This window comes from Mobula hypostoma, chromosome 2, assembly GCF_963921235.1.
Source record: "Mobula hypostoma chromosome 2, sMobHyp1.1, whole genome shotgun sequence".
Classification (NCBI taxonomy): domain Eukaryota; kingdom Metazoa; phylum Chordata; class Chondrichthyes; order Myliobatiformes; family Myliobatidae; genus Mobula; species Mobula hypostoma.
In genome coordinates this window covers 116,401,721-116,413,994 of record NC_086098.1, presented here as the reverse complement: position 1 = coordinate 116,413,994, position 12,274 = coordinate 116,401,721, and the positions used below count along the sequence as shown (strand labels likewise).

At 43.2% G+C, this 12,274-nt stretch overlaps 1 protein-coding gene across 1 annotated transcript in view; it reads left to right on the top strand.

Moving 5' to 3' along the window:
* LOC134357419 (dynein axonemal heavy chain 6-like) overlaps positions 1 to 12,274 on the top strand; it is a 495,424-nt gene that overhangs the window by 124,049 nt on the left and 359,101 nt on the right. The window contains exon 21 of the mRNA XM_063068992.1: positions 3,616 to 3,703. Within this exon, the coding sequence (XP_062925062.1) occupies positions 3,616 to 3,703 (88 nt within the window). The remainder of the gene's footprint in view (positions 1 to 3,615; positions 3,704 to 12,274) is intronic.

Sequence of the window (12,274 nt, the reverse complement as noted above, 5' to 3'; positions counted from 1 at the left end):
TAGAGAAATCAATGTTCATGCTATCAGGTTGGAGGCTGCCCCGGCAGAATATAAGACGTTGCTTCTCTAACCTGAGTGTGGCCTCATCGCAATAGTAGAGGAGGCCATGGACTGACATGTTGGAATGGGTATGGAAGTAGAATTGAAATGGGTGGCCACCTGTCATGGTCCGGTCCGTGAAGTCACCGTATTCCGGTTTACAGTCCGGTCCATTGACCCTTGCTCCAGGTTTTCCTGTCTACCCTGTTTCTGTTCTTGCTGAGCTCTGATTGAGGCAGCTGATGCTCGTTGGGGCCGGCTGCATAAATGCCTTCAGAGACCAGGGTGTGGCTGCTGGATTGTTCTTCTCCTTACTCCTTGTATCCCCTCCTCTGCCTTCTGTTTCCTCACTTGAAGCCTTGCCAGTAACTCTCACCTCGCCTGAAGTTCTCGTTTCGCCTTGCAATGCCTGAAGCCTTGCCTTGTCTTGCTGTCTTGTCCTGGAGCCACTCCATACATTGCTCCCTGCCTGTCCCTTGCCTCCGTCGGGTAAGCCAGGCTGTCTTGCCATTACCTACGGTTGGTTCTGTCCCTTCTTGTCCCTTGCCTCCGTCGGGTGGAGATCCACGCCCTGCCCTGGAGTACTGCGCCCTGCCCAGGAGAAGCTTCCAGTCTCCTTCTCCAGCCTCCGGCCTCACCTCGCCTCAAGTCTCCTGCCTCCAGCCTCGCCTCGCCTCATCTCACCTCCAGCCTCCTGCCAAGCCTCATCTCGTCTCAAGTCTCCAGCCTCCTGCCAAGCCTCGCCTCGTCTCTAACCTCTAGCCTGAAGACTCCAGCCTCCTGCCTAGCCTCAAGTCTGAAGACTCCAGCCTCCTGCCTAGCCTCAAACCTGAAGACTCCAGCCTCCTGCATAGCCTCAAGCCTGAAGACTCCAGCCTCCTGCCTAGCATCAAGCCTGAAGACTCCAGCCTCCTGCCTAGCATCAAGCCTGAAGACTCCAGCCTCCTGCCTAGCCTCAAGCCTGAAGACTCCAGCCTCCTGCCTAGCCTCAAGCCTGAAGACTCCAGCCTCGTCCTTGCCCAGTTCTGGGGTCCGAGCCAGAGGCAAGACCCAGGTACTGGGTCCTTGTCCAATCTCTGGCTCGGAGTCCAAGCCCGGGCTCCTAGCTCTCTTGTCCAGTCCTGTTCCAGGTTCCTGGTTTTCCTGTCCATGTCCTTGCCATCGCCCTGTATCCTAGTCCTGTCCCTAGTACTTCAGTGTCTGTGTCTTGCATTTGGGTCCGTTCCTAGCCACCTCTGTATGACACCACCAGGCAATCCTGTTTTTTCTGGCAGACTAAGCGTAGGTACTCTGCGAAGCGGTCTCCCAATCTGCCTTGGGTCTCACTGATATACAAGAGGCCACACTGGGAGCACCGGATTCAGTAGATGACCCAAAAGACACAGGGTTGCCTCACCTGGAAGGACTGTTGGGGCCCTGAATGGTAGTGAGGGAGGAGGTTTTGGGGTAGGTGTGGCACTTGTTCTGCTTGCAAGGATAAGTGCCAGGAGGGAGATCAGTCTGGAGGGATAAATGGAGAAGGGAGTTGCGTAGGGAGCTATCCCTGTGGAAAGTGGAAAGTAAGAGGGAGGGAAAGATGTGCTTGGTGGTAAGATCCCTTTGGAGATGGCAGAAATCACAGAGAATTATGTGCTGGACGCAAAGGCTGGTGGAGTGATAGGTGAGGACAAGAGTGGATTTCCAGCATCTGCAGATTTTCTGGTGTTTGTGATTCAGTTCAGGCTGGCTGGTGGGTGTAGGGAATGGATAGTTGGTGCCAGTTACTGTCAGTGCAGGCAGTGAATAATTACCATGCTGCTTATTGACGGTAGTAACCTGTTAGGAAAATAGTGCTATTTGCTGGTTAAAACCAAAATATACCAATTGACCTTATAGAGAAGTAGAAAATCATGAGGGGAGTAAATGAGGTGATTGCTCACTCTTTTTTTCCAGAAGAAAGTACTCAAGAACTAGAGGGCATAGATTTAAAAGTGAGTGGGGAGATATTTAAAAGTGACCTGAGGGATAACATTTTCATGCAGACAGTGGTGAGTATGTGGAACGAGCTGCCAGAGGAAGTAGCTGAGGCAGGTATCATTTAAGAAGCACTTGGAAAGGTATATGGAAGGGTGGGGCTTGGAGCAATACGGGTCAAATGCAGGAAATTGGGACTTGTGGGAGGGCACGGTGGTCACCATGGACTGGTTGTGCCATTGTGACCTTAAATTGAAATTACAGATTTTTCCCCAGGGTAAGTAAATCAAAAACTAGAGGGAATAGGTTTAAGGTGAGAGTGGAAAGATTTAAGTAGGACCTGAGAGGTAGCTTCTTCATGTAGAGTGGTCAGTATAATTAATAAGCTGACAGAGGAAGTGGTTGAGGCTTGTACATTAGCAACATTTCAAAGACATTTGGATGAGTTAATAGATATGAAAGGTTGAGAAGGATATGGCCAAACACAGATATATGGGACTAGCTTAGATGGGAATCTTATTCAGCATGGACAAGTTGGATTGAAGGATCTGTTTCTGTGCTCATTACTCTATGAGTCCGTGACTCTAAAAATCTGTCACAGTGGTAAATGTTCAGGATGTCACCTAAAGGTAGCAACTCTTAGAAGGGAGGCAAACACCAATTCCATGACACAACCATCAGGAACAATGCCCAGTGAGGATATCCCTCCTTGCTTATTCTGGCAGCTGGTCGGAGTAAAGGTGAGGTAAAGGTTTGGTGCAGCTTTGACTGCTGTGGGATTGTGTACCCAAAGCCGTGTGATGCCTAAGAAACCTGCTGAATGTTGCAGAATGGTCAGCTATTGAACATGCATCCATTGCCTCACAACTAGAAATGCAGGTGAAGTGCGCTGCTGACTCATTCCACTCTACCCTATGCACAAGGGCAAAGGAGAAGTTTCTCTTGGTGTGGAGAGACTCAGTGACAGTGTGAGATTTCACCTGTTAATTGAGTACTATACTGTTAGAAAGGAAAAGTATTGCCAGTACTGCAGGATTTCATACTAGTATGTGAAATATTGTGCTATTACACTCTTTAAACTGTTGAAAACCTTGTTTGGATTGATGGAGAAAATTTATTTATTGAAAATAGTTGCCAGTGTAATTGGCAGTCTGGACTGACCATTGAATCTCACATTTCTTTGTGCCAATCCTTGCTGTTTTTTCATATCCTTGATACCTTTCCACATTAAATATTTATGGGTGTCCTTTTTTCTACGTTTGTATATTATTAATAAAATCTGCTTCTGCTGCCTTTTGTACAGGAGGTTCTAGATTACCGCTCATTGGATAAAAAGAATCATCTCTTCCTGGAGTCATACGTCCACACAGCATAGAAAAGGCCATTTGGTCTCCTCATCCACACTGACCAATAGGCACCCATCCACATTAAACCCATCTTTCAGCACTTGGCCCATAGTCTTCCTGTTCGTTGTTTTTATCCAGTCACCATCATCCAAGGCTACATGCTGATATCCCCCAATTAGATACATGCCACGCAATGAGACTATAGAATGATGATATTCAGGACAAATACTGCCTGTGGGCCTTTGGCACTGATATTCTTCTTCGAATATTATTCTAGGCATCTCCAGATGGGAGTAACCGACTGGGGATCAACACAATTCAAAAAGTGGGTGCTGTCTCATCCAGGGCAGGTAGTCCTCACCGTGGTAAGCCAAGTCATCATTTAGTTCATTAGTATCATATAGTTGAACAGCAGTGATAATAGCCATTTCCCCATAATGCTTGTGCTAACTTATTGAAAGCATTATTCAATGGAAATTAATACGGAACAGTCATCGGTGAGCATTTATATTCTCTCCTGATGATGGAAGGAAGGTTCTTGATAAAGCAACTAAAGATGATCGGGCTTATCCATCTCTGTAATGATATAATGGAGTTGGGTGTAATTGACTTCCAGGAACCACAGGTCTCTCTGATACCACATTTGGTCAACTACTGCCTTGATGTCAAGGGTAGTCACACTCACTTGTTCTTTAGAAATAATTTCTTTGCTCCATGTTTGAACCAAGTTTGTGATGAGTTCAGAAGCTGAGTGGTCCTGATGAAATCCAAACTAGTATCTAGTGCTGTTAGACAGCATTATTGTAAACACCTTCTATCAGTCTGACAATTGAAAGTATACTATATTATAGTTAGCCTGATCAGGTTAGTCCTGTATTTTAGGACAAAAAAATGACTGGGCAATTTTCCACATCATCAGTATTGTAACCGTGCTGGAACAACTTAGTGAGAGGTGACATTATTTCTGAAGCTCTGGTCTTCAGTACTACACTGGGATATTGTCTGATCCCATAGCCTTCACAGTACCCCGTACCCTCAGTTGTTTCTTGATATTGCATGGTATGAATTGATCTAGCTTCTATGTGGGAGAGAATTTTGGGAGGAAGTGGAGATGGATTATCCACTTGGCACTTCAGCTTTGCCCCTAGCACTCATTCTGGGCCCAATCATTTAAGGACCATGACTTCCTTGGGAACGTCCTCCTCACATCAGTTGTTTAAAATATCCACCTCCATTGAAAACCGGACCTGACTGATAGCAGTGCTTTGATCTGATCTTTTGGTGTGAGAGCATTTAGCTATTTAGTACATCAACAGCTGTGTTAAATTTCACCCTGTTGGCATTATTTCTTGGGTATGCTTCCAGCAGGCCTCTGCATGCCTCATTCAACCAGGCCAGGGTTGATTCCTTGGCTTGATAGCAATGGTAGAGTGAGTGTCTTTGAGGTTGGGCTAGTATGTATTTCTACTGCTGCTGATGGTCCACAGCACTTCATGAATGCCCAGGTTTGAAGCATCTGCAGTCTGCTTTGTGTAACATGATTGTAGTGCCACACCACACTATGCAGGATGTTCTCAATATGAATATAGAGCATTATACAGACATGAGGGGCATACACTGGTCTCTACTGCAGTTCTACATGGACAAGCATCTTCCACAAATAAATCTGTGGAGATAAGGTCAAATGAGCTTATCTCTCTCGATGGTTCACGTATGACTCAGTCTGACATTTATATCCTTCTGGCCTTCACCAGCTGGGAAAGCATTGGTGCTTCTAGGTCACACCCTGATGATGGACATGAAATGTCCCACACAGTGGCTTTCGTTCAAGTGTTGTTTGATGTGGAGGGTCATAGACTCATCAGCTGTGGATGGTGATAGGTAATTTGAAAATTGGGAAATTTCCTGGCCCAAGTTTAATTTAATGTTATGAAACCATGGGTCTGGAGTTAATATTGGGAATTCTCAGGGCTTCTCCTGTCATTTGTATCCAACTGTGCTGTCATCTCTGGTGAGTCTGTCCTGTCATACATGCAGGAATTGTGATGGAGAAGTCTGGCCGTAAAGTAGGCTAGTTTGAGAAATTTGTGGGACAACTCTGTCAGGTGGCTCATCAGTCTCCAAGTGTTTGTGAGAACTTTGTAAGGTCAGCTGGTTTGGGAGGGACATTGCTGTACCCAAATTTTGTGTCTGAATTAATGCCATCTGATTTTATTCTCTTACTGTTTCACTATAGTGATTATGGTTCAACTGAGTGACTCTGTTGGCTAGTTCAGGGATAACCATGTGGACAGAGGGCAGATAGCAAGTCTCCTTTCCTGAAGGTCATTCTTCAACCAGATATGGGCCTGCAACATTTCAATAGTTTTGTAGAAAATAGGCTCTATTTTCTGTTAGTGAGTCAGTCCTCTGCTTGCTGAACTATCACCCCTTATACCATTAGCTCTTACCTTCTGCATTAAACTCTGTCTGCTCTGCTAATTCTCCAAAAGATTTTGTGAAACTGATTTCCCTTCCATAAAACAATGGAGACTCTGTTTAATTGGGTTATGATTTCTAAATACCCTGCTGCTACTTCATTAGTAATAGATACAGGTATTCTCCCAGTGGCAATGACTTTTTGTTTCCTGATTCTAGTCTCCATCTTGACTTGGATAGGGGCATTATAGTTGTGATTTACCAATCCTATGAAACTGCTTATTTGATCTGCAATGTTATTTTGTAATCAGAATAAAGTTTAGCATCTCTGACATATGTCATCAAATTTGGTGCAGTAATATAACGCAATACATAAATAACTATAAATTACAATAATAAACAAATAAATACATGCACTCAGAGGGTTGCGTTATTAGGTACACCTGCTTATTAATGCAAATATCTAATTAGCCAATCATGTGGCAGCAACTCAATACATAAAAGCATCCAGACATGTCAAGAGGTTCAGTTATTGTTCAGATGAAACATCAGAATGTGGAAGAAATGTTATGTAAGTGATTTTGACTGTAGATTGATTGTTGGTGTCAGACAGGGTGGTTTGAGTATCTGGGAAACTGTTACTGTCCTAGGATTTTCACACACAACTGTCTGCAGAGTTTTCAGCGAATGAATGTGAGAATCAGAAAACATCCAGTGAGTGGCCATGATGTGCAGAAGAGCATCTCTGAATGCACAGCACGTCAAACTAACTGGATGGGTTACAGCAGCAGAAGGCCATGAACGTGCACTCAGTGACCACTTTCTTAGATGTAGGATACATCTAATAAAGACCATAAGGCTGTAAGATATAGGAGCAGAATTAAGCTATTTGTCCATTGAGACTGCTCCACCATTTCACCATTTTCCTTTCAGCCCCAGTCTCCTGCCTTTTCCCCCTATCCTTCCATGCCCTGACCAATCAAGAATCTATCAACCTCTGCCTAAAATATACATGCAGACTTGGCCTCCATAGCTGCCTATGGCAATGAATTCCACAGATTCACTACTGTCTGGCTAAAGGAATTCCTCCTCATCTCCATTCTAAAAGGATGTCCCGCTATCCTGAGGCTGTGTCTTCTGGTCTTAGACTCTCTCACCATAGGAAACATCCTCTCCATATCCACTCTACCAAGGCCTTTCACCATTTGATAGATTTCAATTAGGCCACCCCTCATTCTTCTGAATTCCAGTGAATACAGGCCTAGAGTCATCAGTCACTATTCATATAACAAGCTGTTCAAACCTGGAATCATTTTTGTTAACCTCCTTTGAACCCTCTGCTGTTTCAACACATACTTTTTAAGATATGGGGCCAAAGCTGCTCTCAATACTCCAAGTTAGGCCTCACCAGTGCTTTATAAAGTCTCAACATTACATTATATGAAATGGTCACTCAGTGGAGAAAAATTAAATTAAGTAAGTAGTGCAAAAAGCAAGCAAAAATAGTGAAGTAGCGTTCATTGTCCATCTGAAATCTGATGGTGGAAGGGAAGAAACTGTTCCTAAAATGTTGAGTGTGTGCCTTCAGGCTCTTGTTTCTCCTCTTTGATGGTAGCAATGAGATGAGGGTATGTCCTAGGTGATGGGGGTCCCTAGTGATGGATGCCGCCTTTTTGCAGCTTCGCCTTTTGAAGATGTCCTCAAAGCTGGAGAGGCTGGTGCCCATGATGGAGGTGGCTGAGTTTGTAACCCTCTGATTGGGGGGTGTTGTGGACAGCCTGGAGGGTTTTCAGACGTTACAATGGGATGTTGATAAGATGCAGAACTGGGCTAAGAAGTGGTAGATGGAGTTCAATCCAGATAAGTGTGAAGTGGTTCATTTTGTTAGGTCAAAATTGAAGACAGAATATAATATTAATGGTAAGACTCTTGGCAGTGTGGAGGATCAGAGAGATCTTGGGGTCCATGTACGTAGCACACTCAAAGTGGCTATGCAAGTTGACAGTGTTGTTAAGAAGGCGTATGGTGTGTTGGCATTCATTAACTGTAGGACAGAGTTCAAGAGCTGTGAGGTAATGTTACAGTTATATGAGACCTTGGTTAGACCCCACTTGGAGTACTATGCTCATGTCTGGTCACCTCTCTACAGGAAGGATGTAGATACTATAGAAAGGGTGCAGAGGAGATTTACGAGGATGTTGCCTTGATTAGGGAGCGTGCCTTGAGAGAATAGGGTGGGTGAACTAGGGCTTTTTTCCTTGCAGCGACAGAAGATGAAGGGTGACCTGATAGAGGCATATAAGATGTTGAGAGGCATTGATTGTGTGGATAGCCAGAGGGGTTTTCCCAGAGCTGAAATGGCCAACACAAGGGGGCATAGTTTTAAGGTGTTTGGAAGTAGGTAGAGAGGGGATGGCAGGAGTAAATTTTTCACACAGAGAGTGTTGGGTGCATGAATTCACTGCCTGTGACGGTGGTGGAGATGGATGCAATAGGGTCTTTTAAGTGACTCTTAGATAGGTACATGGAACTTAGAAAAATAGAGGGCAACACACATCAAAGTTGCTGGTGAATGCAGCAGGCCAAGCAGCATCTGTAGGAAGAGGTGCAGTTGACGTTTCAGGCCGAGACCCTTCGTCAGGACTAACTGAAAATAGAGGGCTATGTGTTAGGGAAATTCCAGGCAGTTTCTAGAATAGGTTACATGGTCAGCACAACATTGTGGGCTGAAGGGCCTGTAATGTGCTGTAGATTTCTATGTTCTGTTATGCAGTTTTTCTCAATCCCGTGCAGCAGCCCCTCCATACCAGACAGTGATGCAACCAGTTAGAATGCTCTCCACGGTACATCTGTAGATATTTGCTAGTCTTTGGTATCATACCAAATCTCTTCAAACTTTTTTTTTGAGTTACTGAACATTTTATTCACAATTTTAATTTTCAAAAATGTATTTGAATCAATTCCATAGTTTGTGAATTTTTTTTTTGGTAATTTATTTTTTTATTGAAGTTCATCATCAGACAAACATTTCCATATACAAACGTTTGTATTTCAAATGATGTATTTCAGATATTATACATATATATCATATAGTCATATTTGCCACGAATCACCACATAATATTTATCTGAGGTATACATCTATAGAAAAGAGAGGAAAGAAAAAACAAGCAAAAGGAGAAAACTATGTACAAGTAGGGAGTGATCTTTTTTTTTTACAACATTCATTGATTTGTGAGAATAAAATCAGGCCTATGAGGTGCTATGTAGTTGAACCATTTTTCCCAGTATGAATCAAATTGTTCCAGCTTATGATTAACAGATGCTGTTACCTTCTTCATTTTGTAAATGTCCATTGTAATTTCTATCCATGCATTTAAAGTTGGGCTCTCCTGTGATAACCATTTCCTGGTAAGAGTCTTTTCACCAGCCACCAGCAGTATATTCAGTAAATATTTATCTCTTTTCAACCATTCTTGAAGTACATACCCAAAATATATAGTCTTACTTTCTAAGGGTATTTCACATTTAAAAATGTCTTGTAGGGCATTGTGTATCCCACTCCCATAGTCTTCGATAATGGGGCAATCCCAGAAAATATGATAATGGTTTGCATTTTGATTTCCACAATTTCTCCAGCAAACAGGGAGGTTACTATCATAATGGGATTTCTGAGAGGGTGTAATAAAATGCCTTAGCAAGTTTTTCCAACCAAACTCCCTCCATTTCTGTGAACTGGTACACTTCCATTGATACCTCCATATTATTGTCCATTCTTCCTCAGATATAATTATCCCTCCTTCCTTCTCCCATTTTGTTATAATGTATGAAGTCAAATGTGTTTTAAGATTTGACAAACCCTTATACACGCTTGAAATGATTCTACTACCATTATCTGAATTATATGCTTTTCTAAATAGCTCTATCAAACATGCACTTGCTTTGGTTACATTTTTAATACTTCTATTAACATACTGTCACATCTGTAAATACTGGTAAAAGTCTTGTTTTTCTAATAAATGTTTCTCTTTAAGCATTTCAAAACTGGACAGTGTTCCTTCTTTCATTAAATTGCAAAGAACTGTTATTCCTTCAACTGTCCAGTCCTTAAATCTAGCATCCAGTTTATTCGGTGTAAACTTCTAATGAAGTATAGCCACTGATATGTTGGACCCAGCATAGACACCCAGGAACATGAAACTTCTCACCCTTTTGACAGCTAATCCTTCGATGGCAACCTGTATGTCTTCCCTTGTCTTCCCCATCCTGAAGTCCACAGTCAATTCCTTGGCCTTACTGATACTAAGTGCAATGTTGTTCTTGCGACACCATCGAACCAGCTGATCTATCTCACTCCTGTACCTCTCTTCTTCACCATCTGAGATTGTGCCAACAACAGTTATGTCACCAGAAAATTTATAGATTGCATTTGAGCTAAGCCTAGCCACACAGTTGTGGGTGTAGAAAGAGGAGAGCAGTAAACTAAGTACGTACCCTTGAGGTGCACCGGTGTTGATTGTCAGCAAGTAGATGTTATTGGTGATCCGCATTGACTGTGGTCTCCCAATGAGGAAGTCAAGGTTCCAGTTGTAGAGGGAGATACAGAGACTTGGAATTTGGAGCTTGTTGATTAGAACCGAGTGCATGATGGTAATCAATAAACAGCAGCCTGAGGTAAGTGTTACTATTGTCCAGGTGATCAATAAACAGCAGCCTGATGTAAGTATTATTATTGTCCAGGTGATCCAAGGCTGAGTGGAGAGTCAGTGAGATTGCATCCTCTGTTGTGAATATATTGTGGTGATCGTCAGATTGCAGTGGGTTCAGGTCCTTGCTTAGGCAGGAGTTGATTCTTAATGCATTTCATCACAATAGATGTGAATGCAACTGGACAATAGTCATTGAGGCAACTCAGTCTCTTGAAGGATATTCTGACATCAGCCTCTGAGGTGTATTTCGTGTAATTATCCTATTACCTTTTGCAAGTTACTACTGAATCATCTTCATCCACTCATATTCCTGAGTGTGACAGATGATAGATGAAAGTTCCTTTATCCTCTCTAGTTTGTTTAGTGATCACCTTAAATCTGTTCCCTCTGCTGTTACTGTAACCAGCAAGTCAGTTCTGGAGTGCTGGAGGAACTCAGCAAGTCAGGCAGCATCTATGGAGGGTGTTACGTACCCCATAACTGGGTTGCCAAACCAGCAGAAATGGACCACTTAGTTGGAGTCTGGATTACTGGAACTAAGAAAGTTTTATTAAAGAAATAAGCAATACAGTACTCTAATAGTAAGGATATAAATGCAACAGGTTAGCAATGATTAAACACACATGTACACAGAACTAGGATAATAGGATCAATCAAGCTCTATCACAGTCTAGGGGTAAAATGATCAGTCATCAAGTGACACAGAGTTCAGTTCAATTCAGTTCGCAGTAATCGCCATCGTGCCGTTGGGGAGAGAGAGAGAGAGAGAGAACGAAAATATGCAAATCGGATTCCAAACAGACCTTCGATATTCCTTGCAGTTAGCTTTTGGGTGAGCCCTTTGTAATGTCTTCTGAGGTCACCGACTGTGACCCCTCCGTTCCAGATACGCTTGTTCTTCTGCGGTGAACCCGTCACCCAGGCAAGGGCGGACACACACACCGGGTTCCCGCCCGACCGTATCTTTCCACCCTGTGAGTCTATGGCTAGTCCCGCGACCAGACCTCCAAAACTCCCACCAACTTGTGGGGGCACACCGCTTCCAGGGTCTCGTTACTGCGTGGTGTCGTGTGTCTGTTGCCTCAGCGAACCTGTCCCTTTTTATCCCCCTGCTGGGGTATCGCCTGTCCACTTCAAACTTCAAACAGTTCAGGGTTCAAAGCCACCGGTCTCTGACAATACTCGGAACTGTGTCTCCTTTTCGTTAATCCCTCTCGTCTCTCATAAACATTTCTGAATGTTCCCCCATTGTCCTCTTATCGGCATCAATCTGCTGATAATTTGGTCTGTTGTCACAAGGAGAATAAGTAATCAAAGTTTTGGGCTGAGTTCTTTAATAATGGTCCTTATAGTCTCTTCCCTAAACATCAACTGTTCATTCCCCTCCGTAGATGCTGCCTGACTGTTGTATGTATTGCTCAAGATTTCCAGCATCTGCTGAATCTCTTATGTTTACAGTAGAATTGCTGCCTTGGCTCTTATCCCATTGTGTCACCAAGGCTTGTCACAGGCACTGCTGTTTGTGACATTGATTCTTGCATTTCTCAGCCCAGTTTGAGGAGGACACCCCCAGGGAGAAAGAACAGCTATACCTAACACACTTCCTATTGAAAAATATATTCTATTTTTAAAAGTTATTCTGAGCAGAATGGTTGAGAAAAGCATTTCTCTAATTGCATAATGTGACAACCTAGATATCAGAAGATTTCATTTGGGCTGAGGAGGGCTCACTAAAGTGGGAAGATGATACAAAATCTGTTCCTCTGTAAAGAATATTCTAAGATCTGTGTATAAATTGTTTCAATTATTA